Below are 14,029 nucleotides of genomic sequence, written 5' to 3' on the forward strand. Positions count from 1 at the left end.
AGGACCCAGAGGGAGGACGGTCATACTCGACCCTGAGTGACTGCCAATGATGATGATGAGTGTCTTATAAAATGATAAAATAGCATTAACAGTCAGGCATATGGGACTGCCGTCTTTTATCTGCTAGTTCCTGCCCCCTAAATGTTCTGACAGGTAATGTGTATCAGTCACCACACAATCCCATGAGCATTTGAAAGTGTCAGTGTACTCACAGCCATTGATATGAGTGCAACTGTTAAGTTGCCAGTAGTGGTTCCATGCAATCACAAAAATGGCCAGGGACTTGAAATATTTCAGCAATGAAGTGTGTGACACGTATTTTCAAAGATATTAAAAACCTTCATACTATTTGTGTTTATGGGCCAAACTCAGCAAAAGAAGTCCAACTGTTGCCACTTGTTAAATTTCAAGGGGCTGGTTGATCCAGAGGTCAGTGGCTAAAAATGAAGATGGTGGGAAATATCTTGTTGTGGAGATACTGGACTTGTTCCTCCTTAGTTTTCAGCTTCTCGAATTCAAAGTATGGGATCTGGTGAGAGGGGAAGAGGAGAAGAAATCACAGGGAATATAAACGGCAAAGAAAGTGTTTCTTCACCGCACCTTTCAATCTTTCAGACTGTTTCGCGGTAAGAGCGCAGGGGTCATTTTTTGCTGTAAGTTTCCAGTTTTGATAAATATTCTGCTGGTTTGACATATGTTACAGTTACGAGCCTAAAAAGGGACGAAGTCCTCTGAGGGAGGCAGTTTGTGAGAGGCAGGACAAAGCCATGTGCTTCAGACATGTGTGTATACATATAACTTTGTTAAAAGAAACACTCAACGGTAGGATTATATATATATATATATATATAAAAAATTTGTTTTTTTTTTTTTTGCCTTTTGTTGTCCATTTGGTACTTTTTTTTTGTATTGTTATACTGACTACTATTCCATGTGGGAAAGCTTTAATAAAGTTTAAACATCAAATAAAAAACTTATGCAGGCTGGCACCTCCCCATCACACCAAAGTGGAAGTTACACTCGCTGGGTGTACTGTAATAATTTCTTTATTACTAACCTTAAATTATAAAAGTTTTCAAAAATGTGCTCCTTTTGGCAAGAGAATGCATTTAACACAGCATCACCGTTAACAACAATACAAACTTTATTGAAGGCTACAACTTGTAATCCTTAAAAATTTGAGAAAAACACAATGACTTCCCAAGGCTTTTGTGCTACAAATGTGAATAACAGTAAGACTCCTAAACATGCTCCTTTTGGTGAGAGAATCCTGTTGGTTATTGTTTTTCTAAATGGGACCGATAGTATGGGGTTTTTGTTTCTTTTTGACACTGATTTACTGTAAATAATTTTTGCTTCTGACATTATAACATCAGCTGAACCCATATCTTTGCTGAATGCACAGAGGTTCATCTTAAAAATTCCATCATGTTGTGTATAATTGTGGTATAAATTGCAAAGATCTTGATACGAGTTTTAATTCCAAAATGAGAGGAGGTGTCACTTTTTGAAATATAGATAATATTTTCTTAGAAACGGACTCCTAGCATGATTGTGAAACTTAATCGAGTATGCACTCATTGTCTCCAACCACTTACTCCAAGTAAGAGGGACAGGAGCTGGAACCTAGCTTAGCAGGCATCAGGCTACAGGCAGTTGCCTCAGCCTGATGATCAGAATCAGAATCATCTTTATTTGGCCAAATACGCTTACACATGCAAGGAATCTGACTCTGGTTTAGTGGCTTTCAATATACTTACTTACACAGAATAATAACACAACAATCTTCACAAATATTCTTATAGCCACAGGAATAATCTCTCTCTCTCTCTCTCTCTCTCGCTCTCTCTCTGTATAGATATAGATATACATATATATATATATATATATATATATATATATATATATATATATATATACATATATATATATATATATATATATGTAGATAGATAGATAGATAGATAGATATAGATAGATAGCAATACAATTAATAATAATAATATGATTAATGTAATGCAACTATATTATACGATTATATAATAATATATATTATCATATAATATAATATAATATATTTGTATCTTCAGGAATAATCTTAAAGATTGGCTTAATTTTACGACTACTCATGCTCATTTATATCTATGGGCATAGTCTCTAATTCCCATTACATGTATGTCTGTACTGGGAGTGGGGCCCGTGTGAACAATGGGAGAATAAATAAATTTGGCTAGGATCAAACCTGGGACCCTCTTGTTCTGAAGCAACAGCTGTCAGTTATGTTGTATCTGATAGATAGAGCCAATGATATCTATCTTATCCTGCTGACATATCTCATTGCCCTGGCATCAGAGTTATTACTAATAATCTGTAAATCAAGTTTTACGACAGTAAGTGAATTGCACGTATGAGTCCTGAACATACCTGAATGACCTCGTAGCCCATCCTGTGAAGGTGTCTCCTCTTAGTAGCCTCCTTCCCTAACAGGTGTTTAGTGTTGCTGCAGAAACGGTTGTGACCGTCCAAACACAGGGCCAACCTAACACAGGGGGAGCATCTACCATGTTAAAAAATGCATCGTTTTTACACCTTGTCCTTTTTCTCTTTGTGCCTCTCTCTTCCAATAAATAGGCTGCAACATGGTTTACTTTGGCATTTTCCAAAGGTACATTATGACTAATAGAGGAGACAGAATACTGAAGGTAAAATCTGCACTAACCAGGACATGGATCAACATACTTCCCAACCAGTGCAAAATGTACGTGGAGAAATAAATTAATTTGAAAATATCAGAGCATTCTATCTAACTTAGTTCTTTCTAAAGCTGAATACATCAGCCTTGTCAATTTTAAAACTTGTGAATTTTTACGAGAATCACATATCTGAGCCACATTATGAACCCAATCATCTGTGTGTGAGCAGCCTTGTTTCCATGCCAAGTTATTTTTATCAAGCTTTTGAAAAGCTGGAAAGATTCAAGTGTTTGGTGCATTTCTATTAAATGACAATCTGTAATCTCTCTGTGTGCAGGACTACGTCATCAAGAACCCACTGGAGATGTTATAAAATTCTATTTCCATTACTCTTTATTCACTGGTTATTTCCATTAGACTTTTCTTTTTCCCCATCTTTGGGATTTGTATAGGTTGGGGGAAACTGTAGAATGAGTCTCTCACCTCCTGTGGGTGTTCTCCCACTGAAAGGGAGGCAAAACAAATCCTTCCTCATCCAGGCACAGCTCCACATCTGAACAAAAAAACAATTGCAGACTGTCAACTTGAGTAATGCAGGAATCACTAGTATGCAGTATTACAGCAGGCAATACTAGTATTAACTTATTCTAACCGTTTACTCAGTAGCATTCAGGCCACAGGCAAGACTCCCTGTGTGGACAATCAAATACTGTTTGTTAATGTCAACTGAGCTACTTTTAGTTCTTTTACACCCAATTCTTAAACCTCATTCCCCTCTTTCCCGCAGCCATCAGAAGCCAATGGCCCCTTAGTTCATTTATTCTATTCCATAAATCCAACTATTGTTCTGATAGCCGTTTAATCTAACTCAGGGTCACGGGGAGCTGGACCTTATCCCAGCATGGCAGAGATACTGATGACCCCGGAAAAATCACCAGTCCCATCACAAGGCCCTTCAGCTGTGAGGCAACTGTGCCCACCATTAAGCCAATGACGGTTGGCTTCCTTTTTTCCATTATTTTTTTGGCATTTTCCACCTTTATTGGATAGTGATAGTAGAGAGAGAGACAGGAAAGATGGGGAAGAGAGAGGGGATGACATGCTGCAGAGGGCCCAGGCCGGATTCGAACCCAGGCTTTTGTGGGAAGGACTCAGCCTTATGTGGTACCACTCTACCAGGCGAGCCACCGAGGCACCCCCTGACTTCCTTTTTTTTATCCTATTCTATTCTATTTGAGGATAGCATGATGGCGTTTTAAAGACGTTAAGGAGGGGAGATGTATACCACAGTGATAAGCATAATGGGTTAATTATAAATTAGTTATAAATACGTATATTCCTTTGTTAACTTGAGACTTTCATTAAAAATAATTTACCGTAATTACATGCATTCATTCTTGTTAATTTTGAACAATACCGTCATCACACAGGACTGAAAAGGAAAAATGTAGTGAGTACTGCAAGTAATGTGTCAAATTTGCTAATACCCTATCCCCACTAAATCTTGTGTAGGCCTAGGTGCTAGAGCCAATCCCATTGGGCATTGGGCAACTGGTGGGAATACACCGTGAACAGGTCACCGGTCCATCATGGGACCTGCACGCAAAACCACTCACATGCCATTCATACTTATTAGCAGTCTGCTCCCCAATGTTCCAACCATGTGTGCTGTTGGATGTGGGATGTGGGTTTCAAAGCTGCGTTACAGACTCTGAGTGTAGGTGGAGCTCACCGACAGTGTACCCGCTGGATGTTGAGACTCTGGTGTTGTAGTACCTTTCCCCCAGCAGTTTTATAAGCGGCCTTTTAACCTGGTTGTAGAAGAACCTGTCCATGGGTGTCTCGAAGGCCTGGCCTATGGAGGAAAACTTCTTCAGCTGGAGATTGTTGGGCAGCCTACAACCCTGAAAGGAGAAAACATCGAGAGTTGTTCGTTTTTGCTGTCCACTGTCTAATGGCGTTCATTTTCAAGTTCCAGTTTTGTCTCTGGCCAAGTAAGTTTGCGCATATAAGGCATTTATTTTGAGAGGATGCTCAATATGAAGAACACAAGGACATAAAAATGAACTGTCTACTAAATTTGTATGCGTGTTGACACAAAGATGGCAAGGATTGTTAATTGATGGTCTGCTCCGCTGTTGAATTCAACATTTACAGATAGGGAAGTAACACATATTTTCATTACCTTCTGTACAACAAGTTGAATTTGAGTCATACAATTGAGAAATTAGGTGAACTGAAGATGAATTCTCATACTAAGAGATTCCTTACTGGGTGGCTAATACAATATTGTATTTGGGACTGGTACACATAAAATGATCAACAGGTGCAGAACCAGGAACTCACCCTGTAGTAGGTACACTCTAATGAAGTGGAGAGGCTGAGCTGTGTCAGCTGTCCCAAGACGTTCTTATCCAGTGGCTCCCCCTGCACTGCAGAACAGCGAAGGACAGGTTACATCACACACATGCACACAAACACTTAACTGACATTATACATATTTGTAGAAGGAAAGAAGAGAAAGATTTGTTCGCTCTAGTTCTCTACAGTAGTGTTTCATCAAATTATACATATATTTCACATGTACATTTCACACAGACTTATTCACATTCTCTTGCTTTGTCTCCAAACCATCCAACCTGAGCTGTCTCTCTAATATACTCGTTCCTAATCCTGTCCTTCGTCACTCCCAATGAAAATCCCATCACTTCGATTCTGCCACCCCCAGCTCCAGCTTCAAATCAAAAATTCGAATCAGCTTCAGCTGATTTGTTTATACTACTACTGTGCTTTAAACAGATTTGAAGTGAGCTTTAAAAAAAAAAATATATATATATATATATATATATAACAAGTTGCTTTTTCCTTGAGCTGGTTTTGGGGAAACTGACTGTCTGAAACAAGATTGCACCATCAAAGTCATTCAAGAGGAAAATGGAGAAAGGATGACTTGCCATCAGAGAATTAAAAAAAATCTGGTTGACATCAGTGACTCGGCAGCCTCCCCTTCCTAATCAGGCGTAACAACTTCTTTGCAATATTTGGCGTTTGTTTATAATTTGGCTTTTAGCCCTAGTTTCTTTTAGCAACATCAAACTTTGCATGAAAATAACGTCACAAACACACCGCTAGTTTAATACTTCAATAGTTTGTCAGCAGGAGGCTTTATACATGTAGCTTATTTTTAAGCCTTGTTTTAAAATAAATATTGTGGAAGCGAAATGTAGGAGGGGACTTCTCCGTGTCACAATAAGTGACAAAAGGATGTCTACTTACCTTGAAGCTTCTGCAGAAAGTACGGGCTGAAGACTTTGGACATGTAGTTGAGTGGGAAGCGCTCCAGGTGAATGCAGGCATGCAGCACCTCGATCAGCGAGCGAGGCTGGAACTGAGAGAACCTCGACGACAAAACGCTCTCCAGCTTCTTAAACATCTGAGTGGAGCACTGAGGAGAGCAGAATATACAGTCTGCTGTTAGTCCCGTTATCGCTCATTTGCGATTACTATAGCTTCACAAGGTTTTGGATGCATTGTATACATGCACATGCAATTTCCTTTGTGAATTCAACTTGCAGAGAACCAGACTATGCCTGCCATGGTATGATCCTCTTTTTACACTTGTGTCGCTGCTCTTTTAACACTGATGACTGGAATTTCTGCCTTTTGCTACAGTTTTTTTTAAAAATCTTCATTGTCCATTGGAGGTCTTCCAGCATAAAGGTGTGTAACTACTCTCAAAAAAACTGAAAAGACCTCTGCAAGCAGCTGACTGTAATTGACCCAGAGTTACTTTGGAATTTGACTCCAGCAAGTCACCTCATGTTACTGAACAATGACACCAGCGCCTATAGACTGTCATTGATAAGCACGTTAGGTACACAGATCTGTGTTTTTTTTTTGTGGATCCCCCCCCCCTTTTTCTCCCCAATTGTACCCGTCCAATTACCCTACTCTTCCAAGCCGTCCCGGTCGCTGCTCCACCCCGTCTGCTGATCTGGAGAGGGCTGCAGACTCCCACATGCCTCCTCCAGTACATGTGGAGTCCCCAGCCGCTTCTTTTCACCTGACGGGGATGTAGCGCATGGGAGGATCGCGCTATTCCCCCCAGTCCCCCCCCCCCGAACAGGCGCCCTGACTGACCAGAGAAGGCGCTAGTACAGCAACCAGGACACATACCCACATCCGGCTTCCCACTTGCAGATACGGCCAATTGTGTCTGTAGGGGCGCCTGACCAAGCCGGAGGTAACATGGGGATTCGAACCGATGATCCCCGTGTTGGTAGGAAATGGAATAGACCACCACGCTACCCCGACACCCAGATCTGTGTTTTTTGACATTTAACTTTGCCGCAAAACGTTAGTATGACCTGCTGCTTTAATTTTGTATGACAAATACAGAACAGACTGCTGCAACATGTGGCTTAATTAAATGTGTAAAGCAGTCATTCCCAAAAAAAAAAAGTGGGACCGATTGTCATCGTGTATGTTAATAAGGGGCTGCTAAACCACCATCTTTCTCTCTATAATCCATTCCACTCATCCATTATCCAAACCGTTTATCCTGCTCTCAGGGTCACGGGGATGCTGGAGCTTATCCCAGCAGTCATTGGGCAGCAGGCGGGGAGACACCCTGGACAGGCCGCCAGGCCATCACAGGACCCCCCCCCACACACACACACACACCCTTGCATGCATTGTATGCAACCCCCCCCCCCCCCCCCCCCGGGCGGCCAGCAATCACGTTTTTGAATTTTTGAATGTAGGCACCTCCCCTATCCCCATTGGACGCCGCACCTGTGATGTGCATGACAAGGCAGCCAACGAGCCCAGCCCCACTGAAAGCTGACAACTGCCCACGGCACGAAACAGATCCGCACTGCCCACCAAAGAATCCATTAGAATCACCAGATTTTGTATATATATATATCACCCTCCAAATAAAAAGATCATCTATTGTCCTCACAGGACAGAACTTCTTTTCCACAATCAGTGCACGTTACACACAGATGTGCCCACCTGGTAGACCCCACAACATTCACAAGCTCAAATTCACTACTCGACACAGGTTACAAGCCTCTACCTGTGGCAGGTAGTTTAGTCTCCCCATGGCGACCATCTGTTTGGTGATCTGAGGTGTAGTGTGCTTCTCGGCATTGAGCACGAAGCCTTCAGCCACTGCCTCAAAGATGGGTTCCGAGCGGCACCTCATCTGCAGACAGTACTCCATAACGGTACTGGCCAGCTCCAGATCACACGCCTCCAGCCTCCCTGAACGCAGACACATTTTATTTAACTTGTTTATTGACACATTTTTTTTTTACCAAAGAAGAACAAATGTGTTGTAGGAAGCCTGTTATTTTTCACACTGATTCAGTCGATGTTGACGATGAGTATAGGAGGTATAAATTGGTCTGCATTTTTCCTTTAAACTTCATTTTGCAAGACATTTAACTTTAAAGGGGGGACCTCCTTCATCCTAGCCTGGGAACCAGATGAATCTGTGAGCTCATGTTTTACATTTTCTCTGGCATATATGTTTTGCCACCCTCCAGTCAGACAGATTCCCAGCCGACCTGGCCTGGGTCGAGCCAATCACAACCGTTTATCTAATATGGGGCGGGTTTGATATGATGATGTACAGCCTTGTTTTTCCCCCACCCACATTCCAGGAACTCTGCTTCTGATTGGCTAGTACTCATTGCCTCTGTTTGTTAGGTTGGTTAAAGGAGCTATAAGCGGCCACCGATTTTTGGCAAAATTTTAAATTTCTTATCATATCTCGACAGTAATCGATAGTACTCAAAAAAAATAAGACGTTTGATACTGAAATGAAAAAAATCCGTCGTTCCTGTAAGGGGCAGGAGCTAAAACAACGACATCCAATCAAATGAACGACCAAGTCAAACGATTGGAACGAGCGAGCTGTCTATCAAGCCCTCAGTGACACGGCTACCCACGCTGTTACACGGGCATAACTCTGACCACGGACACATCCTCTTTAACGGCTGTTGTTTATGTTCATTATAATAATAAAGTTAGTTTTCTCATATGTGTGTGACATCCATTCGGTACAGCTAATCCGGCCCCGCTCAGAATGATGCTTGTCTCAGGTGAAATGCTTTCGCTTCAGTCAGCGGGTGTGTCCGGTGCGTGCATGTGTTTTCGGGGTGTGGCTTTGGAGGCATCCTGATGCTTTCTGATTGGGAAGGGCGGCGTCGAATTCTGTTTGAAAATACTTCTAAGTTCTGCCCAGAATCAACGGCCACCTATTGCTCCTTAAAGGTTAGAGTTAGGGTGTGGTTAGGGATAGGGTTAGCCAATCAGAGGCAGAGTAGGGGCGGGTCTTTCCAGGATGTGTGCGGGGAAAAAATAATGCTTATGTACAGAGGAGCCCTGTTGGTTGTCGCAGTCTGTTGAATCCATTATCATTACAGTATTAAATTAACTGGATGGTATATTTTCTCTAAAAGAATAACAAACAACTGCACGTAAAGCTTTTGTTGATAAAGATGTGTTTGCCAAACTTTCGACAGGATTTGGTAAAAGTTTAAGTGCTACATCACACGTTTCGTTGCTCTGATTGGTTGTAGGTCTATATCCAATTGCATCCAGAGGCATTTTGGTTTGTGGCCGTTGTTAACGCCCCTTGAAATCAAAATGAGTTGAGAGGAGCCAGACTAGTAATTAGTATTTGAGAATTTGTCTGGTTCCCAAGCTACCTTCATATTAAAGTTAATGTGAATTAGCTCAGAACATTGTTTTGTTTTGTTTTTTGAAACACTACAATATGACTGGTTAGGTTTTATTACTGCTCGCACACACACACACACGCGCGCGCGCGCACACACACACACACACACACACACACACACACACACACACACACACACACACACACACACACACACACACACACACCTGGCAGGTGCTTCTCCATGGCGGCCAGCAGCTCTTCATCATGATGGCCCAGGGTCATGAGTGAGGAGAGCAGCTTGACCACCTGCTGGTCTGTGAAGGCTTTGAAGACCCGGGACGCCCTGCGGCTCAGGCCCAGCAACAGAGAGACAGCCTGTGTAGTAGCACAGAGTCAGTCACCGCTCACATTACACTGCAGACAAGAACTTTCACAAGTTAGCATGACAGTTTGAATTTTTATCTGCTTTCTTTTTCCCCTTGCATAGAAATAGGACACAGTTTAGACCATTTGTCTGGTAAGGCTTACTAACACCGTCAATTTACTGATAGCTATCCTCGCCTCCAGAAGTGTTTCACTATGCATTAATTAAAATGTGTTTTATTTTATTTGTCCTTGAAATAAAACTTTTTTTTTCTTTTTTTGGGATCCCCCTCCCCCCTTTTTTCCCTCTCCAATTGTATCCGGCCAATTACCCCACTCTTCCGAGCCGCCCCAATCTCTGCTCCACCCCCTCTGCCAATCCAGGGAGGGCTGCAGACTACCACATGCCTCCTTTGATACATGTGGAGTCGCCAGCCGCCCCTTTTCACCTGACAGTGAGGAGTTTCGCCAGGGGCACATAGCGCATGGGAGAATCACATTATTCTCCCCAGTTCCCCCTCCCCCTGAACAGGCGCCCCGGCCGACCAGAGGTGGCGCTAGTGCAGCGACCAGGACACACACCCACATTCGGCTTACCACCTGCAGACACGACCAATTGTGTCTGTAGGGACGTCCAACCAAGCCGGATGTAACACAGGGATTCGAACCAGCGATCCCCGTGTTGGTAGGCAACAGAATAGACCATCATGCCACCCATATGGCTGAAATAAAATGTTTTCGGATAACTTTTCCCTTATGGGCTTTGAACTACTTCAGAATTGATTTTGCTGAACTTAAAGCTTGTTTGTATTGTTCAGCTTCAGCTAAAGTCTGAGGCTGAACATCATTTTTCTGATTGCTTTAAATGGCATTTGTGTGACAAAGGCCTACAGCGTATCTTTATAAAATATGCATTTCAAATTTTGCTACTTGTGCACCAAGTTGATGTATGCAGGCTAAATGTGTGCTGTTAATTGCTTGCTTTTAATTCTGTTCAGAGTTTATTTGTAGTCTTGGATTCTGTGGAACATGTAATTGGGCAGTGACTGTAAAACAAACGTAGGACTGGGCCACAAGCAATGTCAACCAAAGGACAGCCCTGCTACCAAAATATTGGAACCTGATATGGCTCTCAAGTTGATTGACAGGTCCACTAATACAAAGCTTAACACTAAACATCAACCAAAAGTTCTCTGATGCTGTAAATGGTTTGTTTGCATCAGTAATGTTTGCAAACGTCAGAGTGAAAGAAGCCCATATTTTCAATTACTGTTAACTAAAAAAAAAAAAAATACTAATTTTCAATCTGTAAGTCAAACAATATACCTTATATTTTCATGGTCAATAAACATAAATCACAGACTGGGCCTTTAGATTTCTCACAAAACAAGATCTGAAATATTTGAGGGAGCATTATTTGCCATCTAGTTTTTGTTTGATATTACACTTTACCTTAGCAAACAGTTCAATAGGAAGAACCTCAGTTGGACTGTTAAACATGGCGATTTTGCATATGTGAGTCCAGATATTGTGATATATAGTCATGGAGACAAACTAAAGGAAAATCAACATAAAGTGTCTTAGTGGGGTGTTGGGCCTCCAGAGCAGATTCGGTGCTCCTTGTCATAGATTTTACAAATCTCTGAGCTCTACTGGAGGGATGAACACCATCCATCCATCCATCCATTATCCAAGCCACTTATCCTGAGATGCTGGAGCCTATCCTGGAGTCACTGGGCGGCAGACAGGGAGACACCCTGGACAGGCCGCCAGACCATCACACAGGGCCGACACACACCCGTGGGAGGAAACTGGAGCCCCAGGAGGAAACCCGCACAGACACGGGGAGAACATGCAAACTCCACACAGAGGACGAACCGTGACAACCCTCAAGGTTGGACTACCCTGGGACTCGAACCCCGGAGCTTCTTGCTGTGAGGCGGCTGTGCTAACCACTGTGCCACCGTGTCGCCAGGATGAACACCATCCACCCATCCAACCATCCATTATCTGAACCACTTATCCTGCTCTCAGGGTCGTGGGGATGCTGGAGCTTATTCCAGCAGTCATTGGGGGGCAGTCAGGGACACACCCTGGACAGGCTGTCAGGCCATCACAGGGCCGACACACATAGACACACCCATTCATACCTAGGGATAATTTAGTACAGCCAATTCACCTGACTTACATGTCTTTGGACTGTGGGAGGAAACCGGAGCCCCTGGAGGAAACCCACGCAGACATGGGGAGAACATGCAAACTCCACACAGAGGACGACCCGGGATGACCCACCAAGGTTGGACTACGCTGAGGCTCAACCCCAGGACCTTCTTCCTGTGAGGCGACTGTGCTAACCACTGCGCCACCGTGCTGCCAGGAGGAACACCATTCTTCTAAAATATATTCCTTCGTTTGATGTTTTGATGATGGTGGTGGAGAGCGCTGTTTAACAAGTCAGTCCAAAATCTCTCACAGGTGTTCATACGGGTTGACATCAGGGGCCTCATGTATCAATCGTTACTATGGGCACATTTATGCGTACACACCCATGGGATTTTTTAGCCCTGAAGTTTGTCTCAGAGACCAGTTAGTACTTGGGTAACCCCTGAATTTAGACACCGATTGGCTTACACTGATGTCTTTGCAGGCCTAGGTGATTGCTCATTGCAAGAGGTAGACAATAGATGTTAGGAGGAAGGAATTACAAATAACCATCATGCTTTGCTGCTGACTGTCAGACAATCTTGAGGGCTAAAAACTTCCATTGGGTGTGTATGCACAAATTTGCCCATAGTAACAATTGATACACGAGGCCCCTGGCGACTGTGAAGGCCATAGCATATGATTGACATCATTGTCATCCTCATCAAACCATCCAGTGACCCCTCATGCCCTGTGGATGGGGGCGTTGTCATCCTGGAAGAGACCACTCCCACCAGGATAGAAACGTCTCATCATAGGATGATAACTCAGAATAACTTTGTATTGATCTGCAATGACCCTTCCCTCTGAGGGGACAAGTGGGCCAAAACCATGCCAGGAAATCCCCCCACACACACACACCATAACAGCACCCCTGGACCCCCTCACTGTAGGGGTCAAGCATTCAGGTTTTTCCTTCAATTTGCCACCCATATCTCTCTCGACTTTAGTCCTACCTGTCTCTGTTTTAAGGTGACCAGGGCCTGCAGGATATCACTGAGGTGCCTGGCTGTCAGCCGGTGGACCAGCCGCTCAGTGTGGCCGTGCAAAGCGCGCAGCAGGACAGCCTGTTGCTGACTGCCTGCTTCGTAACACAGAGCCAGAAGGGAGTAGACACCGACAGCCTCCCCAGGAGAGAGGCCGTCCTCCAAAGAAACAGACAGCGAGCCGATAACCGAGGACACTATGGCTGACTGTCGACCTTCGAGGGCGAACGCCACCTCACCCAGCCGACACAACTGCGCCACTCCGGTGTGCGTCTTCTGCAGGTGCGCCAGACACTCCTCCTTCAGCCGGGAGACGACGGGGCTTTGAACGTCCACTCCAAACTCAACACACATCGCCAGCAGAGCGGCCATACACTCGGACCTGTCACTGACGGTGGTCTCCGCAAGCCTGCAACACAACTCGGACACGACATCCCCCTCCAACACTGATCGGACCTCTACGACTGAGTCTGCTGTGGTCCGCGGTTTGGCGCACGGCGAGACGTCCAGCAGCGGTCTCCAGTCTCGGATTCTTGCCGTTTTCCGTGACAGCCTTCTTCCAGGCGGATAAGACCTGGACTCCTCCTCTCTCTGCTCCGGTAGGAGCACCGGCTCCGGGATTGGGAGGTTATTCAACAGCTGGACCGCCGACTCCTTTTCCGGCGTGCTGTGGAAAGGACACACGGAGACGCACGGCTGATGCGCTATAACCGCTCCCACGTGTGTCGACTTGCCGTGAAATAAAGGCCGGTTTAGCAGTGAGGGACACGCTGGGGTGGACTGACACGCCGCTCTGATAGACGAAGAGATGCACACCAAGAACTTCATGTTGTTGATGTGACGCCCGAAATGAAAGTGTTCTTGTATTCGCTTCCTGTCACACACAAAAAACCAACACCAAACCAATTAAACACAAACATGAGTGTTTTCTTACTTCGCAGATATGTTCGTTAAAGCTCTGCATTAAAACGCTGGTAGGCTAGTGGCTGTAAACCCAGCAACTTCACCACTGTACAAAGAAACTTTTATATGACAATGTTAACATGACAATAATAGTGACATTATCGCAACACCAGATGAAAAGACACCCG

At 44.0% G+C, this 14,029-nt stretch overlaps 1 protein-coding gene across 1 annotated transcript; it reads right to left on the bottom strand.

Annotated features, from left to right (window-relative positions):
- Positions 1-430: 430 nt before the first annotated feature.
- LOC130120353 (FAST kinase domain-containing protein 3, mitochondrial-like) lies at positions 431-13,766 on the bottom strand. The gene is made up of 9 exons (XM_056288902.1): positions 12,909-13,766; positions 9,612-9,762; positions 7,774-7,961; positions 5,970-6,138; positions 5,040-5,125; positions 4,426-4,597; positions 3,177-3,246; positions 2,425-2,539; positions 431-529 (listed from the first exon to the last, which is right to left on the bottom strand). Exons 1-9 carry the CDS (start codon positions 13,764-13,766, stop codon positions 431-433), a joined length of 1,908 nt encoding a protein of 635 aa, XP_056144877.1.
- Between the last annotated feature and the right edge of the window lie 263 nt (positions 13,767-14,029).

This window comes from Lampris incognitus, chromosome 11 (genome assembly GCF_029633865.1).
Source record: "Lampris incognitus isolate fLamInc1 chromosome 11, fLamInc1.hap2, whole genome shotgun sequence".
Classification (NCBI taxonomy): domain Eukaryota; kingdom Metazoa; phylum Chordata; class Actinopteri; order Lampriformes; family Lampridae; genus Lampris; species Lampris incognitus.